The sequence below is a fragment of the Salvelinus sp. IW2-2015 genome, linkage group LG16 (assembly GCF_002910315.2).
Source record: "Salvelinus sp. IW2-2015 linkage group LG16, ASM291031v2, whole genome shotgun sequence".
Lineage (NCBI taxonomy): Eukaryota > Metazoa > Chordata > Actinopteri > Salmoniformes > Salmonidae > Salvelinus > Salvelinus sp. IW2-2015.
Window position 1 is genome coordinate 26,696,766 of NC_036856.1, and position 24,725 is coordinate 26,721,490.

The 24,725-nt window shown below is 44.4% G+C and overlaps 1 protein-coding gene and 1 long non-coding RNA gene across 3 annotated transcripts in view; one reads left to right on the forward strand and one right to left on the reverse strand.

The window, feature by feature from the left end:
• Nucleotides 1-19,525, forward strand: part of LOC111976105 (capping protein inhibiting regulator of actin dynamics-like) — a 32,388-nt gene extending 12,863 nt beyond the window's left edge. The window contains exons 3-10 of one of the 2 annotated variants that reach the window (XM_024004852.1): nucleotides 12,663-12,828; nucleotides 13,406-13,538; nucleotides 13,802-13,957; nucleotides 14,087-14,329; nucleotides 14,471-16,928; nucleotides 17,098-17,291; nucleotides 17,429-17,588; nucleotides 17,798-19,525. In XM_024004852.1, the coding sequence (XP_023860620.1) occupies nucleotides 12,663-12,828; nucleotides 13,406-13,538; nucleotides 13,802-13,957; nucleotides 14,087-14,329; nucleotides 14,471-16,928; nucleotides 17,098-17,291; nucleotides 17,429-17,588; nucleotides 17,798-17,958 (3,671 nt within the window). In that variant the 3' untranslated portion in view covers nucleotides 17,959-19,525. Of the gene's footprint in view, nucleotides 1-12,662; nucleotides 12,829-13,405; nucleotides 13,539-13,801; nucleotides 13,958-14,086; nucleotides 14,330-14,470; nucleotides 16,929-17,097; nucleotides 17,292-17,428; nucleotides 17,589-17,797 lie in introns of those variants that run through there. The other variant, XM_024004853.2, reaches the window with a different exon arrangement.
• Nucleotides 19,526-19,612: 87 nt separating this feature from the next.
• On the reverse strand, nucleotides 19,613-23,741 carry LOC111976026 (uncharacterized). The gene is made up of 5 exons (XR_011481179.1): nucleotides 23,643-23,741; nucleotides 23,318-23,519; nucleotides 20,448-20,571; nucleotides 20,231-20,362; nucleotides 19,613-20,033 (listed from the first exon to the last, which is right to left on the reverse strand). It is a non-coding gene; the product is annotated as an uncharacterized lncRNA (long non-coding RNA).
• Between the last annotated feature and the right edge of the window lie 984 nt (nucleotides 23,742-24,725).

Here is a 24,725-nt window from a genome sequence, read left to right on the forward strand (position 1 = left end):
CCCACACATACTAGGTACATACCAACCGATACTCGATAATCAACAAAACAACCTGAAAACCATATCAACATTACTGTACACAACCCACGCACAGCTGAACACACAATACCACGCATATCACACCAAACATTTACCACAACATAGTACAGACTACACAACTTGAACAACACACTTCAACTGCTACAAGCCATACGGCCATCTACTATGCCCAGTCCGTCAAACGCCAACACAAACACACGACAGCCACAACAAAAGAACACACAGCGAACTCACAATACTACGCTACACCACACACACAAAAACACAAAAACGCCGCGAGAACAACCACGGCTAAAAACGCCACCAACCAGGCCACAACACACCACACAGCAATACACCACGCGCACTGACCCTGCGCACTCCCCATCCAACACAACAACCACACCACCACAAACACACACGACCACAAGAGCACACAACAAAACACATCACACACACACACACACACACAAAGTCAAACACAACAACAAACACACAAACAAACACAACAAGACACCACAAAGTAAACTTCATTAGCACGGCAGACTAAAACACTGGCCTCAAGCAATACACTACTCATGAGATCCGGATCAGTCAGCCCTCTAACAAGCCAGATCACAAACATAGTACTCAACCACAAACCACACATTAATATATCGTCCCATAATCCACTACCAACATACTGTACTAAACACACCATTCATCAACTGTTTACACAACCCGATACTGAACAACAACATACAACCCGTTCACACACGTACAATTACAAACATTAATCATACCTACAGATAAGGACTAACACCACTTATCACCTGAGCACAATATAAATTAAACACATATCTCTGCCTGCAAAACACCAATCAATACACACCAGTATATCCAAACATTCCCGCTCTTACATCTCCAAATACATCTCCTTGTTCTGTGCTAACTAGAGTCAGTCAGGACAAAGAGCCATTCTGGGTGAGCATTTTGAGAGGCTCTGTCACCCTCAGGAAGGAGAAGCATTGAGCAGAGAGGGAGTACAGCACGTGCTGATCCCTCTGGGGACGGGATCATTTTCTCTGTCTAATCTCTTCTCTCCTTTCTATGCTCTATCCCTCTCTTTACCTTCTCTATCCCTCTCTCTCTCTGCTCTCCCTCTACCCCCTCTCTCTCTGTCTTCCCCTCTACCCCCCTCGCTCTCTGTCTCTCCCTCTACCCCCCCTCTTTCTGTCTGTCCCCCTCTACCCCTCTCTCTCTGTCTTCCCCTCTACCCCCTCTCTCACTGTCTTCCCCTCTACCCCCTCTCTCACTGTCTTCCCCTCTACCCCCCTCTCTCACTGTCTTCCCCTCTACCCCCCTCTCTCTGTCTCTCCCTCTACCCCCCCCTCTCTGTCTCTCCCTCTACCCCCCCCCCTCTCTCTGTCTTCCCCTCTACCCCCCCCCCCTCTCTGTCTTCCCCCCCCCCCTCTCTCTGTCTTCCCTCTACCCCCTCTCTCTGTCTTCCCCTCTACCCCCCTCTCTCTCTGTCTTTCCCTCTACCCCCCCCCCCCTCTCTCTATCTTGTCTCCCCCCCTCTCTGCTTTCTCAATACTGTCTCACACATGCCAGGCTTCCGGCCCAAGTGATTGGGATTTACACACCATGTGTTTCCACTGTACATGTGAAAGCCGGTGGCTCAACAAAGTGCAGAGACTGATAAGAGGTGTTTGCGCCAACAAAGTGCAGAGACTGATGAAGAGGTGTTTGCAGCCAACAAAGTGCAGAGACTGATAAGAGGTGTTGCAGAGCCAACAAAGTGCAGAGACTGATAAGAGGTGTTGCAGCCAACAAAGTGCAGAGACTGATAGAGAGGTATTGCAGCCAAACAAAGTGCAGAGACTGATAAGAGGTATGCAGCCAACAAAGTGCAGAGGACTGATGGAGAGGTGTTGCAGCCAACAAAGTGCAGAGACTGATGAGAGGTGTTGCCAGCCAACAAAGTGCAGAGACTGATAAGAGGTGTTGCAGCCAACAAAGTGCAGAGACTGATAAGAGTGTTGCAGCCAAACAAAGTGCAGAGACTGATAAGAGGTGGTTGCAGCAACAAAAGTGCAGAGACTGATAAGAGGTGTTGCAGCCAACAAAGTGCAGGACTTATGAGGGAGGTTGTTGCAGCCAACAAAGTGCAGAGACTGATGAGAGGTGTTGCAGCCAACAAAGTGCAGAGACTGATGAGAGGTGTTGCAGCCAGAGAGCTGTGTGTGTGATTGAGGTGTTGAGACAATTGTTTGGTGAGATAAAAACAGCATCTTTCATTTGAATCTATTTTTTGCAATATTATGTTTCTTAAATTGCCTCTGTTAGAAGTGGTGAACCATGTGGTTTTGTTCAGAAGTTGCACTGCAGTCATGTGTGATGGGTGTTATTCACGTTGTGATTAGGTGGAGGATCTCTAATCGAATGCAGGTCTGGAGGAACAAAGGACTTCCCTGCTGGGCTAACATGTTATCCACAGCTGCAGTGAGAGAAGGAGATAGTTGAGAGAGGGAAGTAGAGAGAGAGCACTGTGAGTATCCTGTGATTTGCTCAGTTAGGATTATCTTGATTTGAAAGATGTGTAATTCTCATGAACACTTTAATTTAATTGCAACCCTTTTCTGAGCTATGTAAGGTGTTTGTTTGGCTATCTAAGCAATAATTTTGTACACAAACTGTGTGTAGAGCAGTGGCCTCAGAGGAGTTATATATATATATTATTTTTTGTTACCTTTATTTAACTAGACAAGTCAGTTAAAGAACAAATTCTTATTTACAATGACAGCCAAACCCGGACAATGCTGGGCCAATTGTGCGCCGCCCTATGGGACTCCCAATCACAACCGGATGTGATACAGCCTGAAATCGAACCAGGGCCTATAGTGACGCCTCGTGCACTGAGATGCAGTTCCTTAGACCGCTGCGCCACTCGGGAGCCCTATACCATTAACAAGCTAGTCACCAAGGGACCCTTGGAGAGAGGGGAGAGAAGGTCATTGCCAGGTAGATGATAAGAGAATAAAAGGAGGCCTTTGTTGGCTTATATTTATACCTCTTTTTAACTGTCTCTTTAAGAAATGCATGGTGTGGTGATGCAGTGATGGGTTGTACAGTAACTGATATCAAAAGCTTACAGGGCTTATTTTAGACTTGTGTGATGGTATAAGGCTTCTGTGTGACCCTGTATGTGACTTCTGCACTCTGTACCTACTTTTATCACCTATTGATATCTACTTTCCTATGGGGAATTAATACATTCAGAAAGGATGTAATTGAAAGGACAGAAACTAAAGGAAATAAAACAACGTATCAGGACAGCGAGCAGTGTAGATTATTGATTATCCAAGCTACAGTAAATAACTGAAATTGATCAGTGGAATAGTTTTAGTTGACAACTCTGAATATGGACCTACATAAATCAATACACAGCCTGAGCCCATATCTCTTCACTCTAGGCTTAGGCTTGAAGCATTTCCTTTCTGCATTTACAGACAGCCCGATGTGATGTTAGGCTATAGTTCAAAATATAGGTCTGTGTTGATAGTAGAAAGTAATAATAGCTTTACTATGTAGTCGATTATGTTTCATGCTGACCATTCAGACTTAACCCTAAAGTAGATGTGTGGAATGCTACTGGGTGTTCTACTCTGCTGAAAACATGTCCTTTCTGGTTTCATTTTTTAACCTTTATTTAACTAGGCAAGTCAGTTAAGAACACATTCTTAATTACAATGACAGCCTAGGAACAGTGGGTTAACTGCCTTGTTCAGGGGCAGAACAACAGATTTTTACCTTGTCAGCTTGGGGATTCGATCTAGCAANTTACAATGACAGCCTAGGAACAGTGGGTTAACTGCCTTGTTCAGGGGCAGAACAACAGATTTTTACCTTGTCAGCTTGGGGATTCGATCTAGCAACCTTTTGGTTACAGGCCCAACACTCTAACCACTAGTCTATGTGCTGCCCCATGCATGAGTGTGTGAGCACGCCAGGGGCAGTGAGTGCAGTATTGGCCGGCCAGCGAAACAGAGTAGAAGCAGTGCAGGACAGGCCCTAATGCTGGTAAAAATAGGACATCATCCACAGTACAACACTCAGTACTTCCCCAGAGGGAGAAACAGTCTGACAGACAGAGAGAAATAGGCTGGAGCAGCTCATCAGTTTGCTCAATAACACACTAAGACACAGAGGCTGAACCCAGTAGTCTCTCAGAGTTGGCTCAGTCAGCAGTCTGGGTCAACAGACTGGCACACTGTTGACACCCTGTTGGTAAACTGCCGGTACACTGTTCTGTTGAAGCCTTTGTTTCTCTAAATTGCACCATTGTTAATAAATGATTAGGTAACACACATGATTGAATTATACCACAGATGATATGGTAGTTTGGATGAGTACAGATTATGATTTGGCTGAGGTCTTGGTAGAGGGGATTGATGGCTATTGAACATTTAATATGATTTACATGGTCAGGAGTTAGTCGACCTACAGGATAGTATTTTAACCACGAAGGATAGATGGATTCAGATGCAACTTTTTAACACTACTGACTCAAACTCACACAGCTCAGAGAGATTGTGTTTGTGACCAGAGAGTAGAAATGAGTTTGCTGTATAATTTTCCACAATGCCCCTGTGCAGCAACACACACAGAGTGAAATCATACACTGGTTGCTACTTATAGCCCTGAAAGGGATACCCAGAGAAAGCAGAAAGCATTTGTCTTCACAGTGGTGCAGAGTAACCTGGTAACCTCTCCCACTTCAGTTCATCCACAGGATCTCCCACTAACATTCAGACACACAAACACTGACATAGATACATTACAAACATCTGATCATACAGATACTCATTAGAACATATAAAGGAATCCTGGAAAACACTGACTTAGAGCACATACAGTGCATTCGGAAAGTATTCAGACCCCTTGACTTTTTCCACATTTTGTTCTGTAAAATGTACAATTACATACAATACCCCATAATGACAAAGCAAAACTGTTTTTTTGAACTTTTTGCAAATGTATTAAAAATAAAAACAGATACCTTATTTACATAACTAATTCAGACCCTTTGCTGTGAGGTCGAAATTAAGCTCAGGTGCATTCTGTTTCCATTGATCATCCTTGAGATGTTTCTACAACTTAATTGGAGTCACCTGTGGTAAATTCAATTGATTAGATATATTGGAAAGGCACACACCTGTCTATATAAGGTTCCACAGTTGACAGTGCATGTCAGAGCAAAACCAAGCCATGAGTTGCAGGAATTGTCTGTAGGCTCTGAGCAAGGATTGTGTTGAGCACAGATCTGGGGAAGGGTGACAAAACATTCTACAGCATTGAAGGTCCCCAAGAACACAGTGGCCTCCATCACTCTTAAATGGAAGAAGTATGGAACCACAAGACTCTTCCTAGAGCCGACTGCCCGCCAAACTGAGCAATTGGGAAGGCCTTGTCAGGGGGTGAACAAGACCCGATGTCACTCTGACAGAGCTCCAGAGTTCCTTGTGGAGATGGGAGAACATTCCAGAAGGACAACCATCTCTGCAGCACTCCACCAATCAAGCCTTTATAGTAGAGTGGCCAGACAGAAGCCACTCCTCAGTAAAAGGAAATGACAGCCCGCTTGAGTTTGCCAAAAGGAACCTAACTCTCAGCCACTGAGAAACAAGATGTTCTGGTCTGATGAAACCAAGATTGAACTCTTTGGCTGAATGCCAAGATTCACATCTGAAGAAACCTGGCACATCCCTACGGTGAAGCATGGTGATGGCAGCATCATGCTGTGGAAAGCTTTTAACCGCAGGGACTGGGAGACTAGTCAGGATCGAAGGAAAGATGAACAGAGCAAAGTACAGAGAGATCCTTGAGGAAAACCTGATCCAGAGCACTCAGGACTTCAGACTGGGGTGAAGYTTSKCCTTCAAACAGGACAACGACCCTAAGCACACAGCCAAGACAACGCAGGAGTGGCTTTGGGACAAGTCTCTAAATGTTCTTGAGTGGCTCAGCCAGAGCCCTGACTTGGACCCAATCGAAGATCTCTGGAGAGACCTGAAAAAAGCTGTGAAGTGACACTCCTTGTCCAACCTGACAGAGCTTGAGAGGATCTGCAGAGAAGAATGGGAAAACTCCCCAAATACAGGTGTGCCAAGCTTGTAGCATCATACTTTATATTTATATTTATTATGGATCCCCATTAGCTGGGGTCCAGCAACATTAAGGGAGTTTATACAATTTTAAAAACATTGCAATACATTCACAGATTTCACAGCACACTGTGTGCCCTCAGGCCCCTACTCCACCACTACCACATATCTACAGTATTAAATCCATGTGTGTGTGTGTGTGTGTGTGTGTGTGTGTGTGTATATGTTACTGTGTGTGTGTGTGTGTGAATGATTTGTCTGTGTCTATGTATGTGTTGCTTCACAGTCCCCGCTGTTTGATAAGTTATTTTTTTAATCTCACTTTACTGCTTGCATCAGTTACTTGATGTGGAATAGAGTTCCATGTTGTCATAGCTCTATGTAGTACTGTGTGCCTCCCATAGTCTGTTCTGAACTTGGGGACTGTGAAGAGACCTCTGGTGGTATGTATTGTGGGGTGTGCATGGGTGTCCGAGCTGTGTGCCAGTAGTTTAGACAGACAGCTCGGTGCATTCAACATGTCAATACCTCTCATAAATACAAGTAGTGAAGAAGTGAATCTCTCCTCCATTTTGAGCCAGGAGAGATTCACATGCATATTATTAATATTAGCTCTCTGTGTACATCCAAGGGCCAGCCGTGCTGCCCTGTTCTGAGCCAATTGCAATTTTCCTAAGTCCTTTTTNCTCTCTGTGTACATCCAAGGGCCAGCCGTGCTGCCCTGTTCTGAGCCAATTGCAATTTTCCTAAGTCCTTTTTTGTGGCACCTGACCACACGACTGAACAGTAGTCAAGGTGCGACAAAACTAGGGCCTGTAGGACCTGCCTTGTTGATAGTGTTGTGAAGAAGGCAGAGCATCGCTTTATTATGGACAGACTTCTCCCCATCTTAGCTACTACTGTATCAATATGTTTTGACCATGACAGTTTACAATGTAGTTACTCCAAGCAGTTTAGTAATCTCAATTTGCTCAATTTCCACATTATTTATTACAAGATTTTGTTGAGGTTAAGTGAATGTTTTGTCCCAAATACAATGCTTTTAGTTTTAGAAATATTTAGGGCTAACTTGTTCCTTGCCACCCACTCTGAAACTAACTGCAGATCTTTGTTGAGTGTTGCAGTCATTTCAGTCGTTGTAGTAGCTGACGTGTATAGTGTTGAGTCATCCGCATAGATAGACACTCTGGCTTTACCCAAAGTCAGTGGTATGTCGTTAGTAAAAATTGAATAAAGCAAGGGGCCTAAACAGCTACCCTGGGGAATTCCTGATTCTACCTGGGTTATGTTTGAAAGGCTTCTATTAAAGAACACCCTCTGTTCTGTTAGACAAGTAACTCTTTATCCACGTTGTAGCAGAGGGTGTAAAGCTATAACACATACGTTTTTCCAGCAGCAGACTATGATCGATAATGTCAAAAGCTGCACTGAAGTCTAACAAGACAGCCCCCACAATCATTTTATCATCAATTTCTCTCAGCCAATCATCAGTCATTTGTGTAAGTGCTGTGCTTGTTGAGTGTCCTTTCCTATAAGCATGCTGAAAATCTGTTGTCACTTTGTTTATTGTAAAATAGCATTGTATCTGGTCAAACACAATTTTTTCCAGAAGTTTACTAAGGGTTGGTAACAGGCTGATTGGTCGGCTATTTGAGCCAGTAAATGGGGCTTTACTATTCTTGGGAAGCGGAATGACTTTAGATTCCCTCCAGGCCTGAGGGCACACACTTTCTAGTAGGCATAAATTGAAGATTTATGTAATGTTCCATCCAGATTGTCAGACCCCGGTGGCTTGTCATTGCTGATAGACAACAATAATTTTTTCACCTCTTCCATACCGACTTTACGGAATTCAGAAGTACAATTCGTGGCTTTCAAAATTTGGTCCGATATATTTGGATGTGTAAGACTCAAGGCTGTAATCGCTGCCAAAGGTGCTACAACAAAGTACTGAGTAAAGTGTCTGAATACTTATGTAAACGTCATTTTATTTTTTTGTTATAAATTTGCAAACAAATCTAAACCCTGTTTTTTGCTTTGTCATTATGGGGTATTGTGTGTAGATTGATGAAGTGGGAAAAACAATTTAATCAGTTTTAGAGTAAGGCTGTAACGTAACAAAATGTGGAAAAAGTCAAGGGTTCTGAATACTTTCCGAATGCACTGTACATGTATTGAACACATGTTGAAACACACCTCTCATACTGGCAGGCAAAGGTATGCAATTACCGGTATGCACTAGTCTAGTGTAAAATAACATTTGATTGAATTTTCTTAATTTACCTTGGCATGTCAAATAGTTTTCAACCAGGACAATCAGTGAGGATAGAAAAGCATTTTAGTGGGAGAAGTGATAACCTCCTTCCCAGTTCTTGATTTGGATGGAAATAAGGGCCGGTACTCATTTTGGGTACCGGTACTGCTTATATTTAGGTGCAGAAGCTCCACAATACTTTTGAGCTAATATTCCAAAAGAGGAACAGGAGGTCAAGCAGTAGAACATTTGAGGTGTACTCAGCGCCAGTGAGCTCCTGCCCAAGTCAAGCACTGCTCCTTCCACTCTTGAGATACAGTAACAATATAATATCTATGGATAGCATATCTACACTGATTTCCCCATCATGTCAACAGCAGTCAGGAGATCCCTGAGAGACAACTGTCAGACGTTTTATTTTTGACACGGATATGTGTATCTAATATGACTGGGAGTGTATAACTGACTGSCAAGGAAAGCTAATGAGGAAATAAAGATAGGAAGCAAAGGTCCTCTTATCTTCAGTTCAGCTCTGTGGCATGGAAACTGCTTGGTTATCAAGACTCAATCACTGCCAACTGAAATCATGCCCTGTCAGTGTCTGCTAGTGAAGGGGGTTGCATCYGCCAGGGTTGTGTAGCAGGTAGCTATGACTTATGTTTTTGACAGTAATTTACTGATACAATATTTCACACCTGGTTATTGGTCAATAAATCACATAGCCAATACTAACAGAATTATATTTTGCTCTTGTAATGTAATCATTATGTTATAGTAGCAGTAAGAAACCACCTTGTAGATAAACTAACAGCAAGCTTCCTTCATAAGAGCTGTAACTGAAATAGCAATAAGATTTGTGCAATATAAGGTTAATATCTCTGAGAGTGTGGTTTTTAAATTAATTTGTAGAGAATAGAAACTATATGGACACTGATGTGTCCTTGTGCACATTGTCATTGTCATTTCCAGAGATAAACTTCTTTACTCAGGGAACCGCATTTTATACTCTGATAAACAGGAAAATAATCTTAATATAATTTCCTGTGTGGTAGAGCTTCACTCTATATTATTACAGGGGATTCTGTAGATATATTGGTTTGTTTTGTTTGTGGGCTACCTGGTGTGCTAGCATTCTACAACATGGCAGCTCTGAAATGCTCTGTGAACCAAGGTTATTATAGTAAARGAAAACAAATCATGAAAAGTAAATGAAAATAAACTAAAACTATACTGACAATATTATCTTTGACTCCAAAACAAACTYAAATAATAACCATAATGAATTATGTTCAGTTTGAGTTTTTTTTCTAAACTTTGGGCAAAAATCTAATGGGGTTTCAAGCTACTGAATCTGGAGGGTAAATGCTGCTAGTATATAGCCATGTTTTAAATAGTCCTAGCGTGTGCATCACTATCACGGAAAAATGTGTAGTTGGTTAACTTGATTCTTCTTACATGTACTACTTAAGTTTAAAAAATTCCTTCCACCATATTGGCGCGCTATTTCTATTAAATCCAAGTCACAGATAATGACTTAAAGATTTGAATCTAACCTTAGCCCTTGAGAACCCAACTTACGCAAGGCCACACAGCCATATGGTTCTCATTTGAACTGACCACAGCGGGGCCAATGTGTACAACTGTCACGATTGTCGTAAGAAGCGGACCAAAGCGCAGCGTGGTTTGAATACATTCTTCTAAGTTTAATGAAGAACACTTACACAAAAACAACCAAACGAATAAGACGAACGTGACCGCTATATAAACACTGTGCAAACATGCAACATAACATAGACAATAACCCACAACCCACAATACAAAACAGGCTACCTAAATATGGTTCCCAATCAGAGACAACGCAAAACACCTGTCTCTGATTGAGAACCATATCAGGCCAAACACATAGAAATATACAAACCAGACATACAACATAGAATGCCCACACAGATCACACCCTGACCAACCAAAACATAAAACATACAAAGCAAACTCTGGTCAGGGCGTGACAACAACAGTCCCGACACTCAGTCTAACGTTAATCACTGCGTGCAATGCAGTTTTAGAAAACTCAGAAATTCTTTCATATCACCAAAATTATTTTACAAATACAAAGATACACTTACTGTGCACCGTTTTAACACAGATTTCCACAGATGTGTTCTGTGTTGCACTTCCTGAGCTAATGGAAACTCGGGAGGGAACAAAAAAACCTGTCGAAACTGTGTTACACAAAAAAAAAAAAAATCTGTAGTAAAACAGCAAGTGTATCTTTTGTATTTGTAAAGTTATTTTGGATTATAATTAAGTTGAGTGTTCAAYGTTTCCAAAACCGTATAGTAATCAAGGATCAATTGTTTCTAGATAGAGCGTTTCACACTTGACAAAATAACCTCAGCTAATCAAATGGGACGTGGAATTCTCCAATATAGCATTGGAGTCATGAGAAGGGCTAACCTAACCTATGACTTGACCCATCACCTTATCAAAGATGGTGGATAAATAAGATAGTTTACTCAGGCCATTTACCATTTAAATGTTTTTTCAAGGTTCCGTCTGTGTAAGTGGGCGTTCCCTCTCTCGCGTGAGCATCCTTTCCCGCATGAGCTCATGATATCATGACACAAGGCGAGACCCAGATGCAGACACATGAGGCACATGGTTGGGGTCTTACAATATTAACTAATCCAATAGGATAAGGCAAGAGAATGGTCGTGGACAGGCAAAAGAGTCAAAACCAGTTCAGAGTCCAGAGTCAGGCAGGGGTCAAAACCGGGAAGACTATCAAAAAGAGAACGGGAAAAACACGCTGGTTTACTTGACTAACATACAAGACGAACTGGCACAGAGAGACAGGAAACACAGGGATAAATACACTGGGGAGAATAAGRGACACCTGGAGGGGGTGGAGACAATCAGGTGAAACAGATCAGAGCATGACACACAGTTCCTCCATAATATCGGGCATGCTCACAGGAGAGAGGGAACAGCTGGCTCTGGTCTACTTTGTGTCCTCTCCCTGGTCGCCATACCTGCCCGACCAGAATAGAATGTGCCAGTGAGATGTCTCGCTTTCTCTTCTGTCTTTGACCTTATGTGCAGTTGCATAAAGTAACAACCCAAAAACAAACAAAAAACAATATAACCCAAATGCCTCCTAGGCTCCCACGCATGCTTTCTGTCCCTAACACTAAACCTAAAACTGAAACTAAATAATATAAAAACGAAGTTAAACTAAATAAAAACTAGCAAATCAGAACTGAAAACTCACTGAAACTAAACTGATTTGAAAACAAAAACAAAAAAACGAATGGAGATAAAAACACAAAAATAGAATAACCTTACTGTTGACATTAGGAGCTCCCCACACTTTAATAAGAGATCTGTTGGTCAGCTAAGTTGCTGCTCAGATGAAACACCATCTGACAAGGTCACAGAGACAGGACGAGGAGGCAGTCATGATAAGCAGGCAGTCATGATGAGCTTCACCGCCATTGTTTCTGCATTTGTAGTAAACTTCTGGTTATGCGATTACATAGCTGGGATTTTCAAGGTTGATTTGTAATGAGTAATTGTGGTGGTGAATACTCTGCTCCATACCACCCAGCTGTTGGTATAGTGAAGTTGGTATAATAACTATCCCTGGAGACAATTTATGAATCAATTTGGCACATGCTATGATAGAAGAGTATTTATGTGATGAAGGAGCATGTGCAAACGTCAGTGATAAATCACATCTATGTGGAATTAGACTACCTGGAACCTCAAAGGTCCACAGCACACCATGCTGTGTTGATAACATGAACAGTATTGAACTGTCTAAAGTTGCTTTGGATAAGAGTATCTGTGTAGCCTTGAGTATCTGTTCAAGTGAAACAAATGTATGTTTGCATATGAGAAAGAGAGACAGTCGTTCAATGAGTGATTGATTTCCTGAATGACTCCCAATGGTCCAGTCAGGTCAGAATGATTCAGCCTTTTTATGATTCGAATGTTGGTTTTCCTCCATGTCCTTCTGAGTATTCCTACTTTATTTAGCACATTCTGTTATTCAAGGTAAGTATTATCAACCGATCCAAGGTTTTCTCTTCACCTCATCTGCTGTGGAGTTCTTTTGTATACATTCACACACACTCACACTACGGGCCACTCATTTAGATGTAATTATACAGTCCACGGATGTGAAAATAAAGAGCGATAAGGTGATAGTGTGTGGCTTTGGTTATCATTTCTCTTTCTGCCTGCAGAGAGGCGACGACAGGGCAAATTCCAGCCGTTCAGACGCCTGTTTGGGAAGAGGAAGAAGAAGGCAGAAGAGCGGGACTTCGATACAGCAGAGCTGAAGGCTAGCTTCACCACAGGGGAAGTGTCTAACGGAGTCATCTCAGATGATGAGACCAATCAACATCTGAGGTAAACAGGACATCTATGCATTCTGTTTGATATCATGAGAAATACTCCAGTAGTCCAGGTTGCATTTATACACTGTTCATAATGTTGTCATGAGGTCATGCAATGCAGTTGAGTTGGCTCTACATTGCCGTTTTCCCCCTATTGCTTGTACAGGTCCCACCTCAAAATGAAACAAGCTCTGAACACAGGTCTTATCTTATCAATAACTTAGACTGCATGGACTTGAGCCACACCCATACCACAGAGAAAGCCTATAATACTATTTCCACTAAGACCCAACGTGGATCCCACATATATTATCATGTGGTTTCTCGTTTGGCATGCAATGTTATCTATTTTTGAGTCGGCAGATTCGACTAAATCTCAGTCTGGTGAGAAAGGGGTGCAGTTCAGTTGAAATGTGGTCTATAAACTGCTTGACTGACTTTTAGATTTTAATTGGTGAAGTTTAGAGTGTGTGAAATGGTTTCTGTTTGTGCAAATTAATTTGCTCAGGGATACTACATCTTGTCAGGAATTAATGAGTGACTGACTGTATTAGCATGCTATAACTGTAGCTCCCATTATGTCTTTGCAGGGAGCTGAACCCCATTGGGTCTCAAGCCCTCTCCCACGACAGTGTGTTTATCCCAGAGGAAGCAGTACAGGACCTCAGCCCAGAACAAACCATGTCCCAGGAAAACGTCTCCGATAAAGTCAGGAACTTGCAGGTGGGCCTTAAACACACGGGCACACACACATTCAGATGTATGTTCACAGTCTTGGTTGATGACTCAAAGTCAGCTGTTGCTCCCAGATAACAGACACTTTAACGTTACTGCTGTCTTCAATATCTAACACCAAACCCAAAGTGTGTGTGTGTGTGTGTGTGTGTGTGTGTGTGTGTGTGTGTGTGTGTGTGTGTGTGTGTGTGTGTGTGTGTGTGTGTGTGTGTGTGTGTGTGTGTGTGTGTGTGTGTGTGTGGAAAATGCAGCGGCAGATAGCACAGAATATCAAGTTTGGCCAGAAGCCCCCCTCTCTGAGGAAGAGTGAGGGAGACGAGGGCAGCTCGGATGAAGAGGAGGTGCCCAGTAGCCCTCTGAGGGTCTTAGCCCAGGTGGAAGCTGAGCCAGTGGACACAGAGCCAAAGGTAATAGCGGATCATTAATTGCATAATCTTTGGTTCACTGTTAGCTTATAATGATACAGTATTAACTCAAAGAATTTGTGTTGGAAATATAGGAAGAGAATGAAAATGTTATGTTTCTATGACAACCAGGGGGCCAGTCGGGACCAAGAGGCCGGTGAGAGCCATGGAGCTCCCCAGGCTGAAGCCCCCAGCACTCCAGTGAAATCTCCCATGTCCAAACAAGTTCTTCCAGCCATCGGCACCATTGAGTCCATCGACCTGGATGGAGTCACACAGTCTGTCCCTCGGCTGGACAACACCGCTGCCAAGCATAAGCTGTCTGTCAAACCCAAAAAKCAGAGGATCTCCCGCAAGCACCACCGGTATACACAGGTGAGAGGGGGTCATGGTCCTTACAGTTGGTGGTCTTTCTTTGGTTTTAATGTGCATACATAGAATTGTCATGTAGACTGAAAATAGTGAGATAAAGCTCAACAATAGAAAATCAAAATCAAAATACGTAATTCTTTTCAGGATCTGCAAGAGGTGGATATCCCTGGCATACAGCAGGAGGAGAAAGATGCAGCAGACAGCCAAAACAGGAACGCTGAGGAGGAGACACCCCCAGAGAAAACCCACAAGCAGAAACTGCAGGAGGAGGAGAGATGGGAGTCCAGGAGAAAGAGAGAACTGGCGGAACAGAGGCACAGAGAGGAAGAGGAAGATAGGAAGAAGAAAGCAGAGGAGTGGCGGCTGTGTGAGTTAGAGGAGGAGCGATGTTGCAAACAAGAGGGACGTATACTTAAAAAGGAGGAGGAAAGGAGGCAGAGAGAGGAGATGGAGAGGAGGATGAAAGAAGAAGAGGAGAGGAGGCAGAGAGAGGAGATGGAGAGGAGGATGAAAGAAGAAGAGGAGAGGAGGCAGAGAGAGGAGATGGAGAGGAGGATGAAAGAAGAAGAGGAGAGGAGGCAGAGAGAGGAGATGGAGAGGAGGATGAAAGAAGAAGAGGAGTGGAGACAGAGAGAGGAGATGGAGAGGAGGATGAAAGAAGAAGAGGAGAGGATAGAGAAAGAAGAAGAAAGAAGGATGAGAGAAGATTTGGAGCTTATGCAACGAGAGGAGAAGGAGAGGACACTGGAGGAAGAGGAAAAGAAGAAAGAGGAAGAGGAAAGAAGTAGGAAAGAAGAAGAGAAGAGGAAGCAGTGTGAACTGGAGGCAGAGCATCTTCGTGTAGATGAGGAAAAGAGACTAAAAGAGGCAGAAGAGGAGGAAGAGAGAATGAAAAAGCAGGTGAAGAAAAAGAGAAAACTGCTTGCAGAGGAGGAGAGGAAGAAAAATGAGGAGGAGGAGGAGGAGAAGAGGCTGTGTGCAGAAGCGGCTGCGAGCAGCTCTGACCCTGAGAGGAAGAGGAGGGCAGAGGAGGTGCGCTGGAGAGAGATGGAGAAGAGACAGAGGCCGTTCACTGTCAAAGGGTCCTCTGGGGAGAAGCAGATCCTGTTCCAGAAGGTCAACCTAACGCCTGTTATACCGGCCTCCAGTCAGCCGGGGAGCGCTGTGACTGAACACAGAGAGAGAGCTGACTCGCCCACCCTCCTGTCCTCTCAGTATGTCCGCCACACAGCCATCCTGGTGACAGGTGCCCAGCTATGTGGGACTGCTGTCAACCTGGACCATATCAAAGAAATCGCTTGTAAGTCTCTCCTGGGTCTGGCAGATGAAAAGAAAGCTACCATGGAAACCCCACCACCAACCAAGAGCAAGACCCCACCAGTACGCAAGTCTGGAAAAACCAAATCCCTCAGTGAGTCCACAGACCAGTCCAGTGCAGCCGTTCTTGCAGAGTGGGCCAGTATCCGCTGCAAGATATTTAAGGGGGCGGAGGAGGGGAAGTATGAGGAATACCCTGACCCCCATAGCCAAAGCCGACCCAGCAGTGAGGACCAGAGTCCGTTTCCCCATACCAACCTCAGGAAGACCATGTCCGCCAGCGCCAAGTTCTCTATCACTCCGGCCAGGAAGAAGTTTGCCGACTCCAGCAGGAACTCTGAGGTGTTGAATCCGGAAGAGAAGGAAGGAGGAAGCCCAGCCTCTGCTCTCTCCAACATCTCCTCCAGCACCTCTGTTCCCCCTGCAGCCTCACCAGCCCCAGGCAGCAAAGCCCAGAGCAGTGGTGGTAAGACCGTCCGGATCGCAGCCAGAAAAGGGGAGTGCATGTTTGCCAAAGACCTCCCATCGTTCATAGTCCCCAGGTCTTCCCAGTGGTCCCCCAGACCTGAGGGGTCAGTGACAGACGCTGTGAGCCTGGGAGGAGAATCAGAGGACTCTGACGGCCGGGAGGAAGGGAGGGAGCAGGGCCAGCCCTCTCCTTTTGGGATCAAGCTGAGGAGGACCAACTACTCCCTCCGCTTTCACAGTGATCAGTCGACAGACAAGAGGAAGAAGAGGTACAGCGCCGGTGACAGCTTCAACGGTGTCCCTCCACCTCTGACCCCCATTGACCCTGACTCTGACACCTCAGTGTTCTCTGATAGATCCAGCCCTGCGTCTCCACTCAGAGAGAGCATTCCTGGGGAAAAGCCTGGACGTATGGTTGTATGTCTTCCAAAGCCCCGTGTCCAAGCAGGCAAGTCTCCCACCCCTTCCATGCACAGCAAGGAGGAGAAGCCGTCCAAACCCTCACTCTACCAAAGACCGAGCACATCCCCTAAACCTGCCACCCCTCCCCCCTCTCCACTCCCCAAGGTGGGCAGAGGGGGTTCAAGCGATGCAGTGGTCCAGAGGACGAGGGTGGGGGCTGATTCAGCTGGCCATGAGGAGCGAGATGAGAGGAGGGAAAAAACCTCAGCTGTGGTCCAGRTCCACAGGAACGGCCAGGGACAGGGCCAGGGGGGTCAGGGGGTGGAGGAGCCCAAGGAGAAGAGGTCCTTCTTCCCCTCCATCAGTATGCCCTGGAGGGAGAAGGCTGACAGGAAAACGGAGCTCATCAGGAAAGGTTAGTGTCACCTTGGGAAGCGCATGTGCTGCTAGTGCTCCAATCTCCATGACAGAGATTTTATGGATTTTTTAAGCGAGTAGGGATGTCACACCTGCATTTTAATTACTTGAGTGATTTGGTGTGTATGATGTTAAGTATGATGGTTGTCTCATCTCACCACTTACAGAAGGGAAGCCATCGCTGCAGAGCAGGCACTCGTTAGACAGCGTACGGGTCCAGGACAAGGAGGCGGGGCCTCCGTGGATCACACTGGCGCTGCAGAAACAGAAGGGCTTCAAGGAGCACCAGCAGAGCCGAGACGAGCGCCGCAGCAATAGAGAGGCCAAACTGCCTGAGAAACAGGCCAAAGACAAAGACAGCGTATGTTACTGCACTTTAACACACATTACTGTCCTTACCTTCATACCATTATGATTATGATTATGCAGAGAGAGAAATGCATTCAGGGCAGTAGGAGAGACTGGGACAGTCTGCTAAAAGGTACATGTGTTTCACAGTGTGTGTTGGTTAGTCCTTCAGAGGGTAAGGGGAGTGGAAACACCAGCCCTCCCAAATCACAGACACCGGAGGAAGCCAAGAGACCAGACACCCTCCTGGGCTGCTTTGAGCGCCGGGACCACCTGAAGAAAGCCAACACTCTGCCCAGCACAGTCACAGGTAAGAGCTTTCATATTCACAACTGTTTGTCATCACACTTTCCCAAGATCACATCAAACATTTAGGATATCTCACATATGAAACATGATTCTATTACATCTGGATCAACATAATCAAACAAATCTGTTATCAAACTTGTGTGGATTATACACTTTTATGGTGTCCTCAGCATGCATTATAACCCTTTCTCTCTGGGTCTTGTGTTACAGTTGATATTGCAGACTCCACACCATCGCCCCCTGCAGTGAAGGAGGTGACCAAGCGCTTCCCGTCCACTGACTCTCCCCAGGTGTCCACTGAGCCGGCCTGGTTAGCTCTGGCCAAGCGCAAGGCCAAGGCCTGGAGTGACTGCCCTCAGATTATCAAATAACCTCCTCTCTAACCTCTACACTGCATCAGTACTGTACACACACTGCCCATGAACTTTGACCCCTGTCCCAAACCATCCCGACCTCTCCTCTCTGCCCCTGATCTGCCCCTGCACTCTAACCTCAACCCAAGCCTCAACCCAAGCCTCCCCCCCATTTCACCATAACCATGTACTTGTATGATTAAAAGTGTGTTTCACATTCATAATATAAACACAGTCACACATTTACAAACACGAACACTCCGTACAAGCATGCACTTATACAAACACCTGAAAACACAAACTTTAAGATTACCTGGCTGTATGTTATCAACTATATGATATCTTCCAACAAGTCAAAAGATCCTACAGTAGCCAATCATGGCCACTGCTGGCCATTGCAATAGCCAATCCCAACCCTTACTTCCCAACAGTAGCCAATCAAAGCACCACGGCTGTAAATAGATCATGCACTTAACATAATACAAGAAAAAAAAGCTTATGTATTGAAAAGATCAATCCCACAGGTCTGAAAAAGGATATAGATTCTTCATTCAAGGGTACTTTGGGAACAGTGTTTTAAGGGCTACCAGTAACCAATAAACCAACATGACAGATGATCACCCAGTTGTATCACCCTTAGAACAACAATATTTCTGTTACCTTTTCTCGTGGGTATTATTTCAAGCACTGATTTTAACAGTGATGAAACAATATATTTGTAATCTCTGAGCCTTGTCTGCGATGTACAAAAGCTTATTTTTTTAAACTTGTATTCAAAAGCAGTACTTAGTATAACTATTCTCACTGTGCCCGTGATGACTGTGACAGCTGTCTAAGATACTATATTGCAAAAAAAAKCWAAAAAAATCCCTTAACAAAGTTGTTTGAAAATCACCGCAGTTTGTAAAATAACAGTAAAATCTGTCATAATCAAATGTGGACTGCACTGAAACACAGCACTAAAGACCAAGGTTCAGGTGGTTGTGAATTGCACAGTATTCTCAGCATTCTAATGTGTCATGGATTTTGCTTTGCTATGGAAAGAGACTACCTGCCTGCTGTAACATCCCATGTGCTCAAGTCACCGCTAGTGTGATGATCCATAAGGCCTTTACATGGTCCTCCAGCATTTGGAAAGTCACATTCTCTGAATCCCATCATTAGACAAGTTAAACTATATCACATCCTCTTAATTTACCTCAATGTGATTTGAACCAATAGCCCTGCTGTGAGAACCTCTGCTGGGCTGTCTGTTGGTGACTGACAGCAAATGGATATTTCTTCCATCATTATCTTCCTCTCACTACTCAATGTAATGATCTGTATGTATGGATGTATGTTAGAGGCGGTTTTACCAGGACATTGGTCAGAAAGAAGCCTGTAAGGCTCAGTCAGTCACTTTGTCATTTATTTACCTATTTTTTACCTTTGGTCGTATGCAATAGTGTAGTGTACACAGTGTTGTATGAAAAAAGATTTGGGGTAATAATTGCACTTTTTTGTCCCACTTAAAAAAGGTATTCATGYGAACATCTTTAAAGTGATGCAAATGTTATGAATTATAAATGAAATACTGATGTCTGAACTCAAAGCCTCAAGTCATATTCCTCCAACAAATTAGTATCAATACTTTGCATTTGTTTCCTATATTATTCTTTAATATTATAACATAGTACAAAAATACATGATGTCATACATGTCATCTCAGGAAACAATTTGAGCTCATCTGTCGGCTCCACACAAGTACACAAAGTCATTGCGTCATTCGACCACCAGGAGCGCTGCCACACCACAGGAGAGGAGCTCCCTGGGCAAAGAGAGGCTCTCAGAGTTCCATTCTCTCCATCCAGAACACACAGGGTCCCATCTGTGGAGGCCAGGCCCACCAATGTACCTTCCATACCTCAGGGTGACCCCTCAAACACACAGGGGCTGGAGTACACCCTCTGGTAACGCCACATCAATGAGCCGTCAGCACAGTTCAGACAGTACACACACCCGTCATGTGACCCACACACAATGCTCTGCTTGTCTGGTATGATGCATGGCGATGAGAAGATGAGAACACTGCCCTTGGTCACATACTGCCACAGCTGCAGAAAACACAGTATTAAAGATGAAACACATAAGTGAACAATATCAATAGTTAACAAGTTGTAAGTCGCTCTGGATAAGAGCGTCTGCTAAATGACTTAAATGTAAATGTAAATGTAGTTACTTGGTGAAAATGAAGATGTTAAAGAGAAAGACTAAAAATTGACATTATCTTAGTGCCAGTTCTTCCTCTCACCATTTTCCCTGTGTGGGTGAGGCAGCAGATGTTTCCATCCACAGAGCCGATGATTAGGTTTCCAATGAAGCCGCTTGGGATGGAGAAAAATGTAGTCTTCCTGGAATACATCTACAGGACAATACCAGTGTCCTGAAACAGAAAAAAAGTTTTAATATTTTTTCCTTCACACACAAGCATCTGTGATTTTTGCAGGCAAGAAGGCATGGACACTCACAGGATGGAGACAGAGGAAGTTTCCACCAAGGGTGGCGACACACTGCTGTCAGAGAGGGATGGAGACAGGGTGAGGAGAACACATCTCCACTCCCACAGTGGTGCGTCCACACACACTGCCAAARCTAGAATACACACAAAAACACAATTATACAGTACTGAGCATGTGATGCAAGATTTACACTTGAAAGAAAGGTACGCACGCACGCACGCACACACAGAGACTGGAGTCTTTCTCTCAGTGCAGATCTCTTAGGGCTCCCGAGTGGTGCAGCGGTCTGAGGCACTACATCTCAGCGCTTGAGGTGTCACTACAGACACCCTGGTTCGAATCCAGGCTATAACACATCCGGACGTGTTTGGGAGGCCCAGGGCAGCACACAATTGGCCCAGTTTGGCCGGTGTAGGCCGTCATTGTGAATTTGATCTTAACTGACTTGCCTAGGTAAATAAAGGTTAAAAATGAAAACATTGGACACTGAACCTGCTCTTTGCCTCTGGTAGATCTTCATAACTTCCCCCATAGACACTTTCCCTGAAGAAACACACTTCATTTACACCAGAAAAATACCCACCCACTGGAAAAATATATATATATAWTTTTTTTAATGCTACTTTTTTTCATGGAACTCAGACAGGCCTTCAACTTACAATTGAAAGTTGTAATAGTGAAATGCACAAGATGAAACTTCGAAATTGGGTAGTGCAGCACCAGTTTTCCTTGTCATGTTAGTTATTGCATACCTTGGAGAGCTATTTATAACTTGCCAGAAATGTCCAGATCAACTAGCCCATGTCAGCTAACGTTTTATAGCTATTTTTTTGCCCATTTATAAGTAATGTTTGAGTCACTTAAATATCACCTGAATACATATTATAAACTCWGCAAAAAAATAAACGTCCTCTCACTGTCAACTGCGTTTATTTCAGCAAACCTAACATTTGTAAATATTTGTATTAACATAAGATTCAACAACTGAGACATAAACTGAACAAGTTCCACAGACATGTGACTAACAGAAATMGAATAATGTGTCCCTAAACAAAGGCGGAGTCAAAATCAAAAGTAACAGTCAGTATCTGGTGTGGCCACCAGCTGCATTAAGTACTGCAGCGCATCTCTTCCTCGTGGACTGCACCAGATTTGCCAGTTCTTGCTGTGAGATGTTATCAAACTCTTCCACCAAGGCACCTGCAAGTTCCCGGACATTTCTGGGGGGAATGGCCCTAGCCCTCACCCTCCAATCCAACAGGTCCCAGACGTGCTCAATGGGATTGAGATCCGGGCATTTCGCTGGCCATGGCAGAACACTGACATTCCTGTCTTGCAGGAAATCACGCACAGAATGAGCTGTATGGCTGGTGGCATTGTCATGCTGGAGGGTCATGTCAGGATGAGCCTGCAGGAAGGGTACCACATGAGGGAAGAGGATGTCTTCCCTGTAACGCACAGTGTTGAGATTGACTGCAATGACAACAAGCTCAGTCCGATGATGCTGTGACACACCGCCCCAGACCATGACGGACCCTTCACCTCCAAATCGATCCCGCTCCAGAGTACAGGCCTCGGTGTAACGCTCATTCCTTCGACGATAAACGCAAATCCGACCATCACCCCTGGTGAGACAAAACCGCGACTCGTCATGAAGAGCACTTTTTGCCAGTCCTGTCTGGTCCAGCGACGGTGGGTTTGTGCCTATAGGCGACCTTGTTACCGGTGATGTCTGGTGAAGACTGCCTTACAACAGGCCTACAAGCCCTCAGTCCCACCTCCCTCGGCCTATAGTGGACAGTTTGAGCACTGATCGAGGGATTGTGCGTTCCTGGTGTAACTCAGGCAGGTGTTGCCATCCTGTACCTGTCCCACAGGTGTGATGTTCGGATGTACCGATCCTGTGCAGGTGTTGTTACACGTGGTCTGCCACTGCGAGGACGATCAGCTGTCCGTCCTGTCTCCCTGTAGCACTGTCTTGGGCGTCTCACAGTATGGACATTGCAATTTATTGCCCTGGCCACATCTGCAGTCCTCATGCCTCCTTGCAGCATGCCTAAGGCACGTTCACACAGATGAGCAGGGACCCTGGGCATCTTTATTTTGGTATTTTTCAGAGTCAGTAGAAAGGCCTCTTTAGTGTCCTTACTTTTCATAACTGTGACCTTAATTGCCTAACATCTGTAAGCTGTTAGTGTCTTAATGACCGTTCCACAGATGCATGCTCATTAATTGCTTATGGTTCATTGAACAAGCATGGGAAACCGTGTTTAAACACTTTACAATGAAGATCTGTGAAGTTATTTGGATTTTTACGAATTATCTGTGAAAGACAGGGTCCTGAAAAAGGGACGTTTCTTTTTTTGCTGAGTTTACATGGCAAATTGTATAGAATTGCAAAAACAGAATGCTATAAAACTGCTACATGTTCTCTGCACCCCATGACAAAATGTGTAGAATTGCAGGAGATAAGCTTTAAACCTAAAAATATATCTCCTCCAACAAGACGGGAGTGAACAGTGCTTGTGCCCATAGAAATAGACGTGGGTTAGGAGATGTTCCCCAGCGCTGGAAGGGAGCCCGGAGTCAAAAAGTTTGGGAACCCCTGGTCTAGAAGATACACCCTATCCATCCCACCTATAAACACCTGTTCTTCCTCCTGAGTAACAACACAGCCATCCTCATCTCTTACTTCAACTGTGGTCTCCATCAGAGGAGGACCAAGCTGCACAGAGGATTCAGTCCTGTGAGGCGAGCACAAAAACTACATTATGCAAGAACAATTGGATAAATTGAGTAAAAGGTACCTCTGTACTCATATCACTGAAACAGAAGAGCTAGTGCTATAACTACATGATCAGGGTTCAGGGCTGACTCACATCAGTAGACTGCAGGAGGCTCTCTGGGAAGTGCTAGCAGCAGGCCCAGCAGAACACCTCAGTGATGCCATAGATGTTGTGAGTCCATTTCCCATGCTGCCTCCAGCTACGGAGCAGGGCTGGGGAGGGACAGGCCTCGCCCCACAGGGCTAACACACACAGAGAAAAGCCAGCAGAGAGGATCTCTTCCTGCACGACAAGCCTGACAAAACATCCAAGCAGGGTGGGAGTCACCAGAGGGAGACAAGACACAAAATTACCACATGCAACAACAAAAAGCAACAAAAGGCTTGATAAGTTACTCTCATCCCACTGTCATATTTACCTCTTTTTTTCACCTTTATTTAACCAGGTAGGCAAGTTGAGAACAAGTTCTCATTTACAATTGCGACCTGGCCAAGATAAAGCAAAGCAGTTCGACANTTCCTACCCATAATTGACTATGGCAATATAATGTATTGTAGTCACAATGTATTGTAGTCACATCCAAAATTATTGGCACCCTTGATAAAGATAAGAAATAAAGACTATAAAATAGATAATACAAGTACTGATCTATTTTCTTTTATTTAACCTTTATTTAACCAGGTAGGCAAGTTGAGCAAGTTAAGTTCTCATTTACAATTGCGACCTGGCCAAGATAAAGCAAAGCAGTTCGACACATACAACKACACAGAGTTACACATGGAGTAAAACAAACATACAGTCAATAATACAGTAGAAAAATAAGTCTATATACAATGTGAGCAAATGCGGTGAGATAAGGGAGGTAAAGGCAAAAAAAGGCCATGGTGGCAAAGTAAATACAATATAGCAAGTAAAACACTGGAATGGTAGATTTGCAGTGGAAGAATGTGCAAAGTAGATATAGAAATAATGGGGTGCAAAGGAGCAAAATAAATAAATACAGTAGGGGGAGAGGTAGTTGATTGGGCTAAATTATAGATGGGCTATGTACCGGTGCAGTAAACTGTGAGCTGCTCTGACAGCTGGTGCTTAAAGCTAGTGAGGGAGATAAGTGTTCCCAGTTTCAGAGATTTTTGTAGTTCGTTCCAGTCATTGGCAGCAGAGAACTGGAAGGAGAGGCGGCCAAAGGGAGAATTGGTTTTGGGGGTGACCAGAGATATACCTGCTGGAGCGCGTGCTACAGGTGGGTGCTGCTATGGTGATCAGCGAGCTGAGATAAGGGGGGACCTAGCAGGGTCTTGTAGATGACCTGGAGCCAGTGGGTTTGGCGACGAGTATGAAGCGAGGGCCAGCCAACGAGAGCGTACAGGTCGCAGTGGTGGGTAGTATATGGGGCTTTGGTGACAAAACGGATGGCACTGTGATAGACTGCATCCAATTTATTGAGTAGGGTATTGGAGGCTATTTTGTAAATGACATCGCCAAAGTCGAGGATCGGTAG